The sequence below is a fragment of the Nomascus leucogenys genome, chromosome 4 (assembly GCF_006542625.1).
Source record: "Nomascus leucogenys isolate Asia chromosome 4, Asia_NLE_v1, whole genome shotgun sequence".
Lineage (NCBI taxonomy): Eukaryota > Metazoa > Chordata > Mammalia > Primates > Hylobatidae > Nomascus > Nomascus leucogenys.
In genome coordinates this window covers 120,525,501-120,545,786 of record NC_044384.1, presented here as the reverse complement: position 1 = coordinate 120,545,786, position 20,286 = coordinate 120,525,501, and the positions used below count along the sequence as shown (strand labels likewise).

At 41.4% G+C, this 20,286-nt stretch overlaps 1 protein-coding gene across 1 annotated transcript in view; it reads right to left on the bottom strand.

The window, feature by feature from the left end:
• Nucleotides 1–2,278, bottom strand: part of GADL1 (glutamate decarboxylase like 1) — a 169,762-nt gene extending 167,484 nt beyond the window's left edge. The window contains exon 1 of the mRNA XM_003256803.2: nt 2,201–2,278. Coding sequence (XP_003256851.1) covers nt 2,201–2,237 — 37 coding nt within the window. The 5' untranslated portion in view covers nt 2,238–2,278. The remainder of the gene's footprint in view (nt 1–2,200) is intronic.
• Between the last annotated feature and the right edge of the window lie 18,008 nt (nt 2,279–20,286).

Genomic DNA, 20,286 nt, shown 5'->3' with positions numbered 1-20,286 from the left:
AAGTCTGACAGATAGTTCTCTTGTACTCTTTTAAGATGCCATAGCAAGCATTTGGCATAATTAGGTGTGTTGCTGCCTTATCACCTGCTCAAGAATAACCAGAGAGCAACCCAAGAATTGTGGTGTTTTCAGAAATTCAGATTTAAGGCAAACTTCAAACTTTATCATTTATAAATCATATATTCAGCTACCAAAGTCACCACAAGCTACAGACATGCTTTGTTACAAGGTACATGCTTAATCTAAGAAAAGTAGATACCTTGGTTTTTTTTGTTGTTTTTTAAAAAAAGTTTCTATCATATTTCTGAAGGCTATGCTATATGGCTTTAAAACAAGAATTAAGGTTAAAAACAAAACAAGAGTAGGGTTAAGGCCAGATAAAATTATTCTAACCATCCTTCCTTCACATAAAGAAGTCTCCTGTATTATTAGGATTCCTAAATAATCTATACTTTTCAATCCATTCTCAAATAGCCATATATTTATTTTATTTTATTTATTTTTTGAGACAGAGTCTTGCTCTGTCACCTAGGCTGGAGTACAGTGGCACGAATCTTGGCTCACTGCAGGCTCCGCCTCCGAGGTTCAAGCGATTCTCCTGCCTCAGCCTCTGGAGTACTGGATTACAGGCACCCACCACCACACCCGGCTAATTTTTTGTATTTTTAGTAGAGGTGGGGTTTCACCATGTTGGCCAGGCTGGTCTCAAACTCCTGACCTCAAATGATCTGCCCACCCCGGCCTCCCAAAATGCTGGGATTATAGGCGTGAGCCATCATGCCCAGCCTAGCCAAATATTTAAATAAGTATGTGCTGACCCTAGAAACATAAGAGTCTGACAAAAGGCCTTAGAAGTTTTCAGTGTGAGTTGTTTTTCTTCTTTTTAAGTTTTATTTTGTTTTTAATTGAGACATCATAATTGTACCTATTTATGGGATACAATGTGATGCTTCAACACATATATACATTGTTTAATAACTAAATCAGGATAATTACCATACACCTGTCATTACTTTGTGATGAGAACATTGAAATCCTCTTCTAGCTTTTTTGGAATATACATTATCATTAACTATATTCACCCTACTGTGCAATACAACACTGGAATTTATTCTTCCTAACTGCAGCTTTATATCCATTGACCTACCTTTCTACAGCCCTCTCTGCTCCCCAGCCTCTGGTAACCACTATTCTAAGTGCCAGGTTTTATGCCATATATAAAAATAATAACGATAACACAACTTTTAAAGTTTTTTTTAAAAGAGCTTCAGGACAGTTATGCTGGAAACTCTCCCTGGGACAATAAAAGGTGAAATGTTTCTTTCAGCCAAATGGTTTCTGCTTCACCAACTACTGTGCAAAATTCCCAGCCCTGAAAATGACTGATCCGCAGGGAACCCTAGCTGAGTTACCTGACCTACCTGTTGAGCAGATGCCCCCAGAGAGCTTCAACTTTGAGACTTCATTAAGCTGTGTTCAGCACAATTCAAAAAAGTTATTGATACAAAGAGGAGTTATTCCTGGAGGATCACTCCAGGTACAACAACTAGTTAGTGAGAATACCTGAATAACAATAATGATAACCTTTCAAAGAAGGAGTAACTATTATTTTACAGAAATAGAACTAAGTGGCACCTGAGTTATAAAGACAGCTTGGAGGAATTCTGCTGTACACGATCTTTAAACAACTAAGGTCCCCGTTCTCAATCCGCAGCTCTGATCCAAAGAACATTAAGGGCATCACCTACTCTGAGATGAAGATAGCCGCTTTTAACCCCTGTTTATAGAATAGCTGGCTGCAGGTGAAAGGACTGAGATGATGCTGTCCTTGTCCCCGAAAAAGAAGCAAAATCATCTTTTTTACAGGGCAGGTACTTCCAGTCTAACCAGGGAAACGTGCGGCAGTTCGCCAAGCAGTAAAATCTCAATACGCATTTATTTAACAAACCCCCATTATGTCTTAGGCGCGGTTCTTTGCGCTTTATAAAAGTTAACTCATTTGATTCTAAATAATAATAATAATAACCTTTCAGGCACAGAAAATGGAGCAAAAAATCCATGAAGATTGGGACTTTCTACCCACCCCAGCCGCTTTACAAGGAAATAAGCAAACTTCTAGTCCCCAGGTCAAAAAGTAAGGAGATTAAAACCCAGACGAGGGAGGTTAAGGACAAAAACCGCAGCCGCGCTGAGTCGTTACCGTCCACAGGACACTGGCGGTCCGAGTTGCTGCTCATCTCTGCTCCCCCACTCCAGGCTGCCCCGGGCGCGGCTCCCGCAGTCTGGGCGGCGACGGTGGTTGCTGAGGCAGCGCCCCCCGGGGGACCAGCAGGTGCACCAGGCACGAGGACGCACGCGCTCCGTGGTCCTTTCACTTTGCTATCCAAGGCTCCAGTGCCAGACTTTTGCAGCCCGCGGCTCTCTGTTAATATTTGGAGCGCTGCTGGCTGCTTTGCCGCAGGCTTGACCCAGGGCCAGGGTCTCTCCGCCTTTGCGCGGAAGGGGTGGGGAAGTGTGTAGGGGCGTGGGTAATTTGGGTCGGAAAAGGCAGGGGACACCCTACCAGCCCTCCTAGGATACAGGCTGGGCAAGGCAGATAAGTGGCTCTTGGCCTGGTGACCTTTCCAGTGTCCAGTTCTTTGGAGTAACCACTTCGCAGAGCCTCATCCACCGGAGGAGCCCCAGGCTAAATATGATGCCTGCGCCAGGTCATCAGCTGAAGGAACCTATTTTAGGGCAGCTGTGGAGAACAGGATCCACTACTCATTCATTCAGCTCTGCCCTGACATTTAAGAGTTCTGTAAGTGAATCCCTTTTCCCAGTCCACTTTCAGCTTTGTGTGTGTGTGTGCCTCTGCAAAATTTTAAGTTTGGAAAAGGGAAATGGTAGGGGGTAGTGGGCATGTTGTTACCTTATAGCAATGAGCAAAAGGAGGTGGTAATAGGTGAAATATTGTAAAAGGCTCAATATTTGTCTAGTCTTTAGAGTAAAATTTTCTCACTGTATTTGCTCCAGCAAGCCCTTGGAATTTTAGTTTCAGTCGTGTTCCTATTGTAAATTTAAATTTAATTAGTGAGTGCAGCATTTTTGTCATTCCTCCAACAGGCTTTGTTTAAAGTTAAATTCCCTTAGGAGCTTTTAACTGAGGCTGTCGATGTGATAGAAACAATCAGTTACTGCCATTTCAAAGCACATTTATGACAACTACATTTACGGAGCTGCATTTGTAATCCAGATCTCTCAGTGGACTAAAAAAAAAAAATCTCGCTTTACATTTGCAAACGCCTAGTGTCACTTCTTAGCAGATGATTTTTTTTTCATCTGGCAAGCATAATTGTAGTTCACATCAGTGAAGACAGTGCAGACCTTTCTTCCAACTAAGAATAGATTATTTCTAATATACCAACAACCAGAGTTACTAAAGTCAAGACCCTGCAGATAAATTTCATAAAGACTGTGTAAATTTCTGAGAACCCCACATACTCTTTTGTATCCAGTCTCAGCAGAAATATCACTGAGATCTAGTGATGAAAACATAAATAACTTTAGGAGTTAATCTTCTGTAACTATTAAAATATACCGAAAGAAGTGCAGTCCTGTGTTGATTAATGATGGGGATACGTTCTGAGAATGCATATCGAGGCGATCCATCATGCAAACATCCTAGAGTGTATTTACACAAACCTAGACGGTAAATTCTACAACACACTTAGGCTACATGGTATAGTCTATTGCTCCCAGACTACAAACCTGTACAGCATGTCACTGCACTGAATAGTGTAGGCAACTGTAAGACAATGGTAAATAACTATGTATCTGAACATAGAAAAGATACAGCAAAAACATGGCATAAAAGATAAAATAACATGTTACATCTGCATAGGGCACTTACCGTGATTGGAGCTTGTAGGATTGGAATTGCTCTGAGTAAGGCAGTCAGTGAGTATTAAGTGAGAATGAAAGCCCTAGGAAATTACTGTACACTACTGTAGACTTTATAAACACTGTACCTTTAGGCCATACTAAATGTATTAAAATATTTCCCTTTATTTAATAATAAATTAGTCCTAGCTTATTGTAACAAATTTAAAAACTTATAAAACGTTTCTATAGGCCAGGCACAGTGGCTTACGCCTGTAATCCCAGCACTTTGGAAGGTCGAGGCGGGTGGATCACGAAGTCAGGAGATCCAGACCATCCTGGCTAACACGGTGAAACCCCATCTCTACTAAAAATACAAACCAAAATTAGCCAGGCATGGTGGTGGGCGCCTGTAGTCCCAGCTACTTGGGAGGCTGAGGCAGGAGAATGGCGTGAACCCAGGAGGCGGAGGTTGCAGTGAGTGGAGATCACACCACTGCACTCCAGCCTGGGTAACAGCGAGACTCCATCTAAAACAAACGAATCTTCTATAAGTTTTTTAATTTGGTAAACTTTTTGACTTTGTCATAACACAGCTTAAAACACATTGTACAGCTGTACAAAACTATTCTTTGTGTCCTTATTCTACAAGCTTTTTTTCTTCTTTTTCTTTTATAAGCTTTTTGGTTAAAAACTAAGACACAAACATACATATTCACCTGGGCTTATACAGATCATCAATATCACTGTCTTCCACCTCAACATCTTGTCTCGCTGGAACTTCTTCAGGGGCAATAACACACATAGGGCTGTCATCTCCTATGATAATGATGCCTTCATCTGGAACACCGCCTGAAGGACCTGCCTAAGGCTGTTTTACTGTTAACTTTTCAAATACATACATGTATGAGGAGTGCACTATAAAATAACTTACTATATAATTAGTATAGTAAGGTAAATACATAAACCCAGTAACATAGTTGTTTATTATCATTATCAAGTACTATGTATTATACATAATTGTATGTGTTGAACTTTTATAGGACTGACAGCACAGTAGGTTTGTTTACACCAGCATCACCACAAACATAGGAGTAATGCATTGTACTAACAACACCGCAATGGCTACAAATTCACTATGTGACAGAAACTTTTCAGCTACCTTATATTCTTATGGAACCACCAACATACATGTGGTCCATAGTTGACTAAAACATTAGTATGCAGTGCATGACCGTATACACTCCAGCAAGTTTTTCAGTTTTTTCTTAGCATTTTAATAAGAAAATCCCCTCCACTCCAGTTCAGGATAGTGACCCGCGGCAGCTGCTGCTAAATTTCATATTTCTCTGTGTGACAAACCAAGGCCTGCAGGGGCCACAGTCATTTTACAGACCTGGACCAAGACCCCCAAAAAGGGAATATGCCTTTCAAAATTTCTTAGATTGAAAACCAGAAACTGCCCTATAGCACACCCCTTACTGATTTATTTCAACTCACATTTATTCCTGTAACAAAGGCATTGCATTATATTCTTCAATTACTAGACTTTTTCCCTGTGCCAGACACCAAGGATTTAAAGAAAAATCCTGCATTCAGAATAGTTTAGTATAATTGAGAGAGGGATGCTTAAAACCAGCTAACCTTTCTTAGATGTTTTATTTTCAGTGAAAGATAAGGGGCATTGAGGAGCCACCACTGAGGGGATGGTTAACTTTAATAGGGGGATTAGAAAAAGTCTCCAACCAGAAGTGACAATTTTGAAATACTTGGAAAAATTCACTAATGATAGTTTTTGTCATGTACTATGAACTAGGTACTCCGCCAAATGCTTTTTATACATTCCCTTTTATAACCCTTACAAAAATAGGAATTATTGTCCCATTTTGCAAATGGACAAACCTGAGGTTCAGATTAAGTAACTTGCCTAAGAACCCAGAGGTGAAGAGTTTCAGAATCATAATCGGAAGGCAGCTGTCTCTTATTATAAAGCCTGTTTCCTATCTCTACAGTGGACTGCATTGATTAGCAAAGATACTTTCTAAAATCTTTGTAGTGTAAAACTTTTCACATAAACCTTTCATTTGTGAGTAAAAAGATATGCCACTTGGTGTTACAGGAAACTGGACTGCACCTAGGCAGTCACATTTCCCTCACAGAGGAATCTCTACTTGTCATGACAAGATAGAACACACGAATAGCTCTCTAAAAAGAACTTGGAAGGCCAGGCACGGTGGCTCATGCCTGTAATCCCAGCACTTTGGGAGGCCAAGGCGGGTGGATCATGAGATTGAGAGATTGAGACCATCCTGGCCAACATGGTGAAACCCCATTTCTACTAAAAATACAAAAATTAGCTGGGTGTGGTGGCCGGCACCTGTAGTCACAGCTACTCAGGAGACTGAGGCAGGAGACTCGCTTGAACCTGGGAGGTGGAGGTTGCAATGAGCTGAGATCACGCCACTCCACCTGAGCCTGGTGGCAGAGTGAGACTCTGTTTTAAACAAAACTTGAAAATCAATATCCCAGGCAGGACTGCTGTGGAAATAGCATTCATTAATTTATAAATTTGTTCAACATTTGCTGGGCACCTACTGCATTGCACATACTTTTTATGGAAGCTGACCTCATCCCAACAACAGATTTTCATAGGAATGCTCCGAGGAATTAGATATGTACATGAAAAGAAAGAAAAAAGAAGCGTTACTCCATGCAGAGTTGGCCAGTAGGCCAATTTATTTAAAGTTGAGAAATGTGCCTTTTGTCGAATAGGAAGTGAAAGAGAACAAAGAAGATCCCAAGCTTCTATTTGGATGAGAAAATCTCTACCAGTCACATCTATCCAAGAGGCCCCCCAAATTGTGTGGGTCTGAAAATCTGGAAGCATACTCAACAGAGAGGCAGCAAAACGCAGTGATTAAGAATCCAGTCTTTGGTGTCAAATAAACACTACATTCAGATGCTGACCAGTCCAATCAATGGTGCTCAATGTGGGGTCAGTCCAATACTATCCAATGAATGAATAACTTGAGCAAGTGATAAAACCAACCTAAGACTTCACATCTGTGTAAAGTGGGATTAATAGTATAAACTTTAAGGAACTTTTGTGTGATATCTCTGTATTGGTAAAGAAGTGCATTCAGTTGCTAATGGCAGAGATCTAAATTAGCAATGATTTAAGTACATTAGGTTGTTTTTTTTTCATCATTTAGCACAAAGTGTGGAGGTAGACATAGTCTAGGATTGTTACTACAGTTCTATATTTTAATCAAGCATGTTTTAATTTTCTTCTGTAGCATCTTTAATGCAGCCTTCCAGCCTCAGAACTTTCTCATGGTCTTGTAATGGCTGCCAGAACTCTGGAGGACTCCTGTTAGTCTTCCAAACAGGAAAGAAAAGGAAAGGGGAGAAAGTGGCATCTGGCAGTTGATTCAGACCCTTTAAATAACTTTCCCAGTGGCTTTGTTCAACAACATCTATTTAATATAGACACTTCCTCTCAAGAGAGGCTGGGAAGCGTGTGTGTGTGTGTGTGTGTGTGTGTGTGTGTGTGTCTGTGACTATGGGCACTTTAGGGGTTCTGCTATCGAGGAAAAGGAGAATGGAGATTGGGTAGACAGCCAGCAATATCCGCTATAGTTACAGATTTGACCCAGTGCCACAAAGTAAATACTCAGAAAAAAAAATCGGTATGTTAGAAAATAAAAAAGATTCCTGACAAATGATAATAGAACTAGTGTAAGTGTGTGTGTGTGTGTGTGTGTGTGTGTGTGTGTCGAGGCTGAGTATGAGAAAGAGTTTTGATCAGATAGTTACTTCTCATGAAAGAGGAAGAACACTCGTTAATTTTATGTTTCAAGCTGAGCTCAAAACTGCCAGGAAACATCATTTAGGTTACAATCTTTTGCATACTTTGGTGCTAAAAACCTGAATAGGAACACAGTTTAGTTACTTCACAGAAGAACTCTAGGCCAAGAGAAAGAAAGAGCTCAGCAATTCATAGAAACAAAAGTGGGAAGGTGGAAGAGAAAAAATGAGAAAGGGATCTAACATTTATTGCTTGCAAACAACCTAAATCACATCTGCCTATCTTGAGACTGGCTTTACAGCAATCATTTGGGAGGATATCAAGGCCATACAGACTTGACTAAAGGTTGTAAAGATGGAAAATCAGACTTGGCAGTTAAGCAAGAAACAAGCTCTGGAAGTTCAAAAACCAGGAAGCACAACAAGTAATTTTTTATAGGGATGAGTCTGATCAAGGATACCCACTTCGTCCCACTCCTGCAAGAAAGCCCCGTTGCTACCATCAGATCCTATCTCTAGTACTCAGAGATAATCCAGTTTATTTTTTAATTTTATTTTTCTAATTTAAGTTCTGGGATACATGTGCAGAATGTGCAGGTTTGTTACATAGGTAAACATATGCCATGGTGGCTTGCTTGGAGGATGGGTCAATGGGTGAATCCAGTTTCTTATCTTTGTATCACTTGATCAAATCAATCAGGTGTATGTGCCTGATTACCCATGTCATGCCTGGATCCAAGGATAGAGATAGGCTGAATCTCCTCCCTTTGGCTTCCCTGGGCAGTACAGTGGCCCCACCATTATCATCCTCAAAGAGGGACTCTGACACATGTAGGAAGGAGGGTTAGATGCAGGACAGCCAAAGAAACAAAAAAAGAGAGACAAATACCAATCACAGTGTCTTAATGAGCCAAGCTGTGTTGAGCACCTGACATGTAATATTCACCATGATCCTGGGAAGCAATAATTGTAACTACCATTCTATAAATTAAAAATTAGGCATTTATCTAAGGACCCATCACTAGTAAGCAACAGATCTGGGACTCAAACTTAGGTTCGTGGATTTCAAGAGCTCTTCTGTTTTGCAATGTCTGACCCTACTTCCATGTTTTATTTTATCTGGATTTGACATATTTTTAAAAATCTGCCTCGCTGGGACTAAGTCAAGGGATTTGAGGGGATGACAATGCAATATTCAAGGCCATTTGACATGGAGCATTGTTCTTTTAGCTAGCAGACAATGCGGACACTTGATCATTATTTTTCCAATGATCAGGCACTCATTCAAATTCTTATTGAGCTTTGATGTGAAAGGCACTGAGCTAAACGTGGCACATGAATAAGTCATGGTTCCTTAGAGAAATGGCAGGAGAGATTGATATGTGGACAGTTAAATCACAATATGTTGTGTTAAGTGCAAAAATAGAAGTATGCACAGAAAAATGTACAGAAGCAGTGCTGAGCAGGCAGCTACTTGGACCCCTTTAAGTAACTTTCCTGGAAGTTTTGTCAGAAACACTTGGGTTGTGCTCAGTAACAAGTAAGTCCCCATATCAACTAAGATTTATTTCCCACTCCTGCTAAATGTTCACTGTGCATCTTCTGTACTTAATTGCCCTGCCAGGACCAAGGATGCTGAAGTAACCTCTCTCTGGACAGGCTCACTTAAGAGAGACAAGAGTAAGCAAACCATGCCCTGGCTCCCACACTGTCTATCCAGGAAGAATACCCATATTTCTGCCTATAGTTCATGGGATAAAGCAAGTCACATGGCCAAAATTGACACCAATAGGACAGGAAATAATAATGTTGATCTTCTCCCAGGGAGGGGCAGTGAGTGTTTATAAACAAGAATATAGTCCACCACATGAGCCATCTGGGAGAGAGGAGCAACAAGAAAGGCTTTCCCAGAGAGAAGAAATGTGAAGTGGTCTGGTGGAAGGTGGGATCTGGGTTCATCCTGGGTTTGAATCCAGTTTCTACCACTTACTATTGTATAACTATTGGAAAGTTACCTAAATTAGCTAACTGCCACTTCCATTTCCTCAATAGTAAATGTAGAACAAAAAGGGTACTACCTCATGGGGTTCTTGTAGAGAATAAATGAAACAAACATTTAGCGCAGTGCCTATCATACATAGTACATTCTTAAATGTTAACAATCAGCATAAAAAGCTAATATTTTAGCTGAATTTTGAAAAATGAGTACAAGTTTTCCATGTGGATGGTGTTAATAAGGTAGAATACTGGCTTTCCATTCAGAGGGGCAAGTATAGGCCAAGTAATGACCTGTGACCCAGCACCAATAGAGCCAGTACTTTCTGGAGGTGTTAAAGTGGGGAGAAAAGGGTGTTTAGAGATGAGGGTGGGGAAGGGAACAGGGCCAGGTCCTGAAGGACTTGTAGGCCATATTTAGAAGCTTAGACTTTCTCCTTTAGGCAATGGAGACCCAGGGAAGAGTTTTAATCTGGAACAGATGGAGAGAGATAGGATCATTATGGAACATGCTCAGAGGTCAGGGGTGGGGACGAGGTGAAGCCAGGAGAGGGGACTATTCTGTGTAATAATCCAGGTGAGAGATGGCAAGTGCTGCCAGCAAGGCAGGGACGGTAAAAACTGAGAGGAAGGGACCGACAGGAGGTAGCATACAAGGGGCGTGCCAGAGTTGTGAGTGCACCGGGACTTCTTGCCTTTTCGGCTGCTGAAGCCCCAAACCCAGAGTGGCATGAGGCAATGCATAAGGGGTTGTTGAATAAATGCATCAACAAGACTTGTGTTGTGAGTGGATACAGAAATGGTGGGAGAATACCTGGTGGGGGTATCTTTTCTCTCAGTATTTTCCAGACTTCTCAATTATTGGACTCACCCAGGGTAGTTACTAAATATACAGATTCCCAGCAATCCCCCAACCTAGCTCCTCCATCTTTTGATCAACCTCGAAATCTCTATTTTTAAAAAGAACTATTGATTAGTGGTAAGAAACTAATGATTCATTTGGTAAATCCTGCTAAACTGATTAAAATATTAGTGGTCAAAAAGGACAAGGGTGCTGGTTATGTCAATGAGGTGTCATGATTCAGTCTGGGATTGTGCATTCATTCTTCAGTGCTGTTTAGAGATGTTTATGGGCACTCCTATTCATATCCGAGAGCACTTATAGTAGGGTTAGTTATGTCGTTTTAAGAAAGTGTCTATATTATAAGTTACACGATTTCCATCTGTTTTTATTACCCTTGGGTAATATACAAATTCTTCTAAAATTCCCCCACATTGGGATCTCATCCTTGGGCTAATGAGAAAGGCAGTAGGAAAACCTCTTCTAGAATGTCACCTCTTAGAGTGTGTTCTGCAGACCAGTGCTGATCTGGGACATGCTCATAACTGGCCCATGAAAGGTAAGAGCAAAAATTGAGGTGAGTCATTTAGACACTACAATAGAAACATCCTCAGTACTGTTGACCTCCAGAACCTGATGATTGTGGTGGAAGCTGTCCTGTGCATTGAAGGATGTTTAGCATCATCTCTGGTGTCTTCTCACTAGATGCTAGTAGCACTCTCCTCCCAGTTTTGGCAACCAAAAATGTCTCTAGACATTGGCAAATGTCCCCACAAGATAAAATATCCCAGATGAGAACCATTGCTTTATAACAATTTAATAGAGTAATTTTGTACCTATGACTCCAATAATATGAAAATAAAATTGGATCGTTTGAGTGTTTTAATTTCATTTTCTAGTAATTCATTATTATATTTTGCTTTTAATTCATACAGAGTTTTTTAAATACCCTTCCCAATATATAGCTTAAAACACACTGAGGGAAAGTCACTGTAAAATACAGAAGTGATCCTTAGAAGAAGAGGTACAACCTTGGACTATCTATCATCCCCCTGCCACAGTCAACATTACAAGATGACTTTGAGGAAATTAACTAGACTTTGTTTTTAATGGTTTTATTTCTGTAATCCATCATGGAAAAGTCTCTAACATTCTCATATCACTACAAAGGAAGCAGCAGCCAGCACTAGGTTATCCATTCTCCAGTGAGAGTAAGTAGCTCTTTTTTTCTTTCCCAGGTCAGATGAAAATTTGCTGGAGGGGAAGGTGGGGAAAGAACCTAGAAGTAAACCCTCAAAACCTTTGTATGAGAGAAAGCCCTAGGTAACAGGTCACACACTACCTAACCACAGGTTAAATTTAGTCTACAGACAGGTTTTATTTGCCTCTCATATTGACTTTTTAAAAATTAATTACAAAACTACTTCTCATAAAAATCGTGATTGCCAGCTTCTCTTGAAAGATCAGAGCCTTTTGGCAACACTGGGCCTAGCTTATCTCACAATGTCAATCATTGGAGCTGAAAAGCAGCCGCCATCCTCAGCCCTCTTCTGCTATCTCCTGACAGCTCACTTCCTGATCCATGTAACCATGTGAGTTGGCAATTCCTGGGCAAGGTCAACAGAGCATTTCATCTAGACATCTGGAGAAATAGAGGTGACAGAGGATTTGGACTTTGAGGATAAAACGTGGTAGAACCAGGGTCTGTCCAAATCTGGGAAGGGCCGGTCAAAGGCTCAGGTGCTTGCAGTTGCTAGGTAATTTAGGTCCTGGGTCTTGGAGGTAGGTCTGCTTCAGATGGGACTAGCAATATGGGCACCTCTACAGATAGGAAAGATTGCCTGAGCCTGATCTTACTGACTGTATTAATTGAGCCGTGAGACTTGTCTGTCTTGGTCTTGGCAGCAATGTCCCTCACTAGCTGGTGTGCAGGATCTTCTCCCATCACTAATTATTTGCTCTTGTAAGATTTAAGGGGTATCCCAAATTTGATTGCTAGAGAATGTTTAACCAATCTGTCAAGTGAGCACTCAAACTAAACTTAATGGATCTTAGGAAAATAAGTAACAGTGAACTTGATTGCCCTCTGAGTGCCGAGGAGAAACTGTCATCTGTTAGGAAAACACTTAGTGGTGGGTATTTACTATGTGCGGGCTTTGAGGTTCCAAAGACAGATGAGACAAATCAGTGCTCCTCACCCTATGATGCTGTCACCCAGGGATGAATTCAGCTGTGTAAAAAGAGAATCAGGACACACTGAGTGAATGCTATTTCAGAGGATGATCCAAACCCTGAAGCAGCCAAAGCATGAGTAACATAATCTCTGCTCGGACAACTTGGGGCTTCCTGGAGGAGATGCCATCTCAGCTGGGCTTTGAAGATTAGGTGGGTTTATTAGATAAAGAAAAAAAAATAAAGCATCGTAGCCAAAGGAATCAGCCTGTGTAAATAAAGAAGGTTGGAGGCTGACTGAAATGAGCAGCAATTTAGTATGGCAAGAAGAGAGTGTGAGTAAACAGAGTGGTAGGCACCCGAGAAAGGGCTGAGATCAGGTCAGGTCATGTCCTCACATCAAGGTTACTTGAGCTTGTTGGTTGCATGAAAATTCAACAATTATGTGATCTTATCAACTTTGTTTCTTTAGAGATGAAATCTGATGGCATATTAAAGATAGACTGGGCAAGAAAAACTGGAGGCAGACAGTCCAGCTCTGAAGCTGTTTGCAAACCTGAACTAAGGGAGTGACAGTAGTGAGACATTCTCTAGAAATTTCAAGACTTGCATTAAATGAGGAGGTGGAAGAGACGAAGGTGCTTTCTGACTTGGGGGGACTAGATGGTTGATGAAACTCTTAACAGAAATGAAAAAAATAAAGAGCATGTTTGAGGAGATATGGTAGAGAGTGAGTTGTTTAGGACAAGTTTGAAACAACTGTGGGATCTTCAAATAGACTTATCCAAACGTGCTGAAAAATAGGGTACTAGAGTTTCAAAGAGTAAGAAAGATACTAGAGATATCATAAACGATTGATGAAGCCACATGAGTGGCTGAAAGTGCCAGAAAGAGAAAAAGAAGATCCAGAACAGAATCTTAGGGAACCTTCAATTTAAGGGACAAACACGAGAGAGAGTACTACAATAAGGGAAAGAAAAGACAGAGAACTGGGAACATGAAGACTACAGTGATAGAAACCAGTGAAGGGAGGTTTCAAGAAGCAGTCAACCCTAGTGTCCGGCAGGGGACATGCAGAAAAATATACATAGGATTTTGCGATTAGGGGGCCACTAGAGACCTTAGCTGGAGCCACATCAAAGGAAGGGGAATGGCCAGAAGCTAGAATGTAGTGGACTGAGGCATGAACTCAGGGTTTGTGGAAGTGGAGATGGTAATGCTACCGGAAAGCGGCCCTGATACACCAAGAGAGGGTTCTTGGACCTCGCACAAGAAATAATTCAGGGTGAGTCCATAGAGTAAAATGAAAACGAATTTATTCTGCCTACTCCATAGGCAGAGCAGCCCTGAAGGCTGCTGCTTGGCTATTTTTATGGTTATTTCTTGATTGTATGCTAAACTAGGAATGGATTATTCATGAGTTTTCTGGGAAAGGGGTGAACAATTCCCAGAACTGAGGGTTCGTCCCCTTTTTAGACTATATAGGGTAACTTCCTGATTTGCCATGACATCTGTAAGCTGTCATGGCACTGGTGGGAGAGTCTTTTAGCATGCTAATCCATTATAATTAGTGTATAATGAGCACTGAGGACGACCAGAGGTCACTTTCATTGCCATCTTGGTTTTGATGGTTTTTAGGATGCTGGCTTCCTTATCACATCCTATTTTATCAGCAAGGTCTTTGTGACATGTATCTTGGGCCTATCTCCTGTCTTATCCTGTAACAAATGCCTAATCTCCTGGGAATGCAGCCCAGGAGGTCTCAGCCTCATTTTACCCAGCCCCTAGTCAAGATGGAGTCGCTCTGGTTCAAATGCCTCTGACAGTAAGGCGGACTACTAATTCGTAAATTTGATATTAAAGCTAACCCAACAGGCTAGAGGCTGGAAGCAGGCTACATTTGTGGTATTTCATCCCCATTTGTCAGCCTTAATTGCTGGGGATGTCTTGAGCTTATTTTGTAATGAGAGGGAAAGGCCCAGTGAAAAGAGAAAGACTGAAAATTCCTAGAGACAGAGGGCTCCAGGGCATGTTCCAAGTGAGGACTTTGGGAATGTCTGGGAATGAGGGGAGGATCACAAGCCCTGCTTTTAGGAGTAATGGGAGGGAAATTGACTTGAGGGAATGTCTCATGAAAATCCTAGCATTTCTTAAGGTTTGGCCGTGGGGAGCAGGAAAGCCCTCCCCCAGGAACTTGAGAACCCCCAGCTGACTCATGGGGCCCCTCCCAGGAGCCGCCAAATCAGAATCACTGGGAGGAGGGCCCCAGGACCTGCATTTTAAACCAGCACCCCAGAAAGCCACCATGTGAGAAATGATAGAGTAATTATGCCCCCTCTGAAGCCAAGTTGCCTGGGTTCAACTTTCATCTCTGCCAATAACCAAATATATGATATTGGGAAATTTACTAAATCTTTCTGTGCCCCAGTTTCCTCTTGAAAAATGGGCATGATGGGAACTACCTCAAATGGGTATTGGTGAGGAGTAGATGAATGAGTGTATGGAAAGTACTCACAACAGTGTTTGGCACATAGTAAATACACAAGAAATGTGGACACATGGCTTTTATTTCACATTTTCTGTCATAATGATTCTCAGTTTACAGTATGAGCACGGATCACTTGGGGAAATGCATGAAAACTCCAAATTTTGCTGTTGAAATTCCAGAGAACCTAATGAAATTGGTCTGAGATGGGGCTCTAAAATCTGTGTTTTAAACAAGTCCATTTTCTCCAACCTCTCCCCAGCCCCCATAATTTCAGTGTAAGTGGGCACAGGACCACACTTCCAGAATCATTGTTCTGCAGGATTGTGCCCACTGGGCTAGTTGTGCCCCTGCTCTCAGCTTTGCCTACTTGCAGGAAGGTCAAGATAGCCCTGACGCCTCTCAAGGCCCTCACTGGACAGTGAGAAGAGAAAGGACTGTCAATTAGAACTAATTATGAAGACTTTTTTTTTTTTTTGAGACAGAGTCTTGCTCTGTCGCCCAGGCTGGAGTGCAGTGGCACAATCTCGGCTCACTGCAAGCTCCGCCTCCCAGGTTCACGCCATTCTCCTGCCTCAGTCTCCCTAGTAGTTGGGACTACAGGCGCCCGCCACCCCGCCCAGCTAATTTTTTGTATTTTTAGTAGAGATGGAGTTTCACCGTGTTAGCCAAGATGGTCTGGATCTCCTGACCTCGTGATCCACCCGCCTCGCCCTCCCAAAGTGCTGGGATTACAGGCGTGAGCCACCGCGCCCAGCCTAATTATGAAGATTTTTAAAACAACTTTTGGTTTTAAAAACCTAATGACTCTGAAAGTATTTTTACCCAAATTAGTCATTTGTCAGCCTTTATTGCTACTGGTGTTTTCTTTGGGGGGAAAGCAATTTGAAAAGAGATACATGTGTACATGTAGGAACTTTCAGAGACATGAGGCAATTTTTCTGGTGTATTTATAGCACAGCCATTACTATGTGCGCTGGTTTCAAATTTAACATTACAAAACACAAGAACAATAAAACTTAAAATGTAAACGAGCTCAGCAAACCAAACGTTTTCTTCCAATTGGGTAATAGTTCTAAAATTTTAACTTGAGTATTCAGCACAAGGGATCATTATTTACATAAATAAAAATAATGGAAAGAGTGAGTGGAGGTGAAATTAGATTCCTCCTGGCAACTGTATGTAAAGAATGATAATTGTAAAGGAGAAGACAGGTGTCTGGCCTCCTGTGTGCAATGAGAATGAGCCTCACTGGCTTTTTTTCCCCCCAACATTTAGTTAAAGTACTGTGAGTACTGGCTTTAAGTTGGGTAAGGCTGTTGTTTGCAGGTGATGTGAAGATGTCCTGGGTCCTCTTGCTGATGAAAAGCAGTGGCCAACAGGGTTAACTTCTGTTCTCTAACCCAAAGCAGATTCATAGTAATTTATCGGGGTTTTCTGTATTTTTTATTTAAAAAAATTAGAGCTTTGCTGCTTACAAGGCTTTTAGACCCATTGACTCGAGATTGCAAATGGCCTGTCTGAAGCCTTACATAGGTTTTCTTTTTGGCCTGCACAGTGTTTTAAAAATATCAAAATAGTTGCCAGGATTTTTCTCCTAATTGGGAGAATTCACATTAAATTCAGGTTTCGAGCTCTTAGAAAATATCATGCCGTGACCTATATTCTTGCATGATTGAAATGAGCTGGAGCCCAGTAGCAGCTGCTCCCTTTATATAGGAAATGTATTTTCTGTGTTATCCTCTCTGTGCCTCAGTTTCTTCATCTGAAAAATGGGGATAGTAGTTATGCCTCTTTCATAGTTATTGTGGTAAGCAAGGAAGTTGATGTAGGTAAAACACTTAATGCCCAGCATTTAATAAGTGCCACAGTCTCCACCCAGCCCAATTGATTTAAATTCCTGGCAGGCACATAGTTTACATGCATTTGCATTTGTGACCCTTGCTAAATCTCACAAATTTTAAAAGTAAATACCAAAAAGAGTAGATACCAACGTTTCTAAAAAGCAGAGGAGTTTGAGGGCCTTTAGCACCTTCCTGCTAAAAAGAGCTGGCCCCAAGGAATTTAAAATCTGAAGAGAACCAGGACTAATTTGCTGAGGGGCAAAAAAGTGAGGGGACAAGGCTGTAATGCTTTATAGACTCAAAACACTGTCTTTGTTAAGCTTTGTAGGTTAAGTTTGCAGCTTTGGGATTTTTCCTTTCTTTTATTCTCTATCTCTTGTCCTGTGGTTTTGAGTAGTAAGAATGCTTAGAAACCCCCAGATAATCTGGCATGTGTTTAAGAGGAAGTATTAATACATAAAAAGTTCAAGACAAGATTGTGCTCCTGAAAAATACTGAGTAGGAACCATCATGTGGCGGCAGTTGTGTGAGACCCCAGTGGAGTGGCACTCTATTTGTCACCAGGATTGCCGCATCTTACTACACTGGGTATTTTCCACCAGTATTCCCAGATCCACTCTCCGTCCTTCCACCTGCCTGGGGTCCCCAGAGGCTAGCTTGTGTGGGCTCTGCCTGGCTTCCCAGCCCTTGGGTGTTCAGCTAGATTCAGCCCATGAGAGGCTTGGTGGGAGATGAGAGACAGGAGAAAAGGTCAGGTTGTGTGTTTATTGCAGTGCTGGCCTGCGGCAGCCTGGATGTGTCTCCCTACCGATGACCCAGGGTTCCTGTCAGGCAGCTCTCTCGAATCAGCTGTGTTCTCTCAGTTCCAGTCATTGCTCTCCACCCTCTTCTCCTTCAGGCAGCTCCAGGAATGGCAAAGGATGCCCACTGTTGCCAGACCAAGGAGACCACACCATCTTCAGTGACTTTCCTAAAGCCCACTGGCACCTTTGAGAGCAATCCTTTTATTAAACTCTCAATGGTTTCAACCCAGGCACGGGTTTCCTGCCAGAACTCTGATTGATAAAGGATATTATATGGTAGATAAGTTTACCACTTATACCCTGCTTGTGTTTAAGAACAGGGCCTTCAAAATCTTCTGTGCCATGTCCTTATTAGTAAATTCTTGAGTTTGATCCTATTATATGCTAAGCAATGCTTACTCAGTTGTATTAGTAGATTGAGTAATGTGTTAATCAAAATATTTAATGTTATCGAAGGTGAAATTTTGAAAAGGAATAATGTTACTCCACATGAACTTTTGTCTGTCTTACCATGAAGGAATAAGAAAAATGCCTCCAAATATGTGCTTCCCATAATGCCTTGGGCTAAGAGCATGCTCCGGTCCTGCCCTATGCCCCCAACCATGGAGCTCACATATTCAGGTTTTCAAATATAAGCAAAAATTCTACATAATTGAAAGTGAAGGGAAGGTGTATATAGGAGGAGACAATGAATTCGTTAGTGAAGGAGTAGAGTTGTAGCCCACTATGGTGGCCGTGGGCCATGTGTTGCTATTGAGCAGTTAAATTGTGGCTGGTCCCAATTGAGATGTGCTGGAAGTATAGAATGCACACTGGATTTCAGGGTATCTATGAAAAATATGCAAAATATATCATTGATAATCTAAATATTGATTACATATTGAATTACATATATATTTATGCTGTTGAATATACTGGGTTAAATATAATATGTTATTAACATCTTTTTGAAATAGTAAATTAGAACTGTTCTGTCTCTCCCTCTCTTGCAACCCATGGGCTTTATTGAATAAGAGTGAAATGGAGGGTTAGAGCTTATGCTTGGCACATACCTTGTAGCCACCTTCTTTGAGCTATACCCCATGGCATGTTCCACATGTGAACATGATTTGTAACCCTTTTCCCAGGTAGAAAAGGGATTCTGTGTACCATAGATGTCAGCCGAGGCCACTGGTCCTTTGAGATGTATATAAAATTCTCTCCAACCTTAGATCCCCACTAAGAAAGAAGTCGTATGCCTCTCTTCCTCTGGTCACTTCTTTCTCTCTCTCTTCTCACCTTCTGTAACTCTTCTCCACGTTGGGTTTCACACTGACCCAGGGGTGGTCAATGTCTCCTAACTCTTGATTTTCCTGCCAGTCTCTTATGCAAAGTATTTAAAAGTTGCAGCTTTTACTGAAAGTAAAAGATGAAAGAAATTTCTTTCACACCAAGGCATGGGGGATTTCTGACTGGCCACCTTTGTTGATAAGCTACCTCCTGGAATCACCTCTTTACTCCCAAATTCCTTCTACTTCTTAAACAGAGTACTGTAACCATCTGTTGGTCCTGCTACAATCTTCCATGCCCTATATCTTGGAGTCTCATCTTCTACACTTAAACGATTCTATGAAGCATCTGTCTTAAACACAGACATTTCTTTGTGAAATGCTCCGCTAGAACTTAAAACTAATGTGACCTCTTTATATCTCAATATCCTCATGCTTAAAAGCTTAAAAAAGCACCCACTGGGCTTACTGTGAATCTTAAGACAATACCCATGAAGAGCATAGAACATGGTCTCACATATAGTAAGCCTTTAGTAAGTGCTAACTGACAGTGATGTTTGTTCTTAAAACAGAAGGAACTTCCACCCCATTACACGAGCAACTTTCATTTTAAGGTAATGCTTCACTTCAGGATATCCTGGGGCAGGTGACTAGCTGCCCAAAGATACCTCTCTTTCCCCTGCTCTAGTATAATGGCTTGGATTAGAGACATTAGAAAAATGCACCCACCAAAGTTTTGAGGAGGTTTCCAGTGGCCATATGCTAGACTTCTTATGGCACAAACTTTCCATGGCAACCTCTGTAGTAGTTTCCTATGACTGCTGTAAAAATTGCTACAAACTTGGCAACTTAATACACATTTATTGTCTCACAGCTTCTGGAGGTCAGAAATTTAAAATGAGTTTCACTGGGCCAAAATCAAGTATCAGCAGGGCTGTGCTCCCTCCAGAGGAGCTAGAGGAGAATCTATTTCCAACTTCTAAAGCTGCATCCCTGAATTCTTTGTCTGATAGCCCCTCCCTCTATCTTCAAAGCTAGCAGTTTAGCACCTTGCTTCAGTCCTCAGATTGCCTTCATCTGTCTCTGCAGTCACATCTCCCACTGCTGCCTCCTTATAAGGTCACTGTGATTACATTGAGGGTACATCCAGATGATCTAGCATAATTTTCCCATTTTAAGATTTTAGGATGATCACATCTGCAAAGTCCCT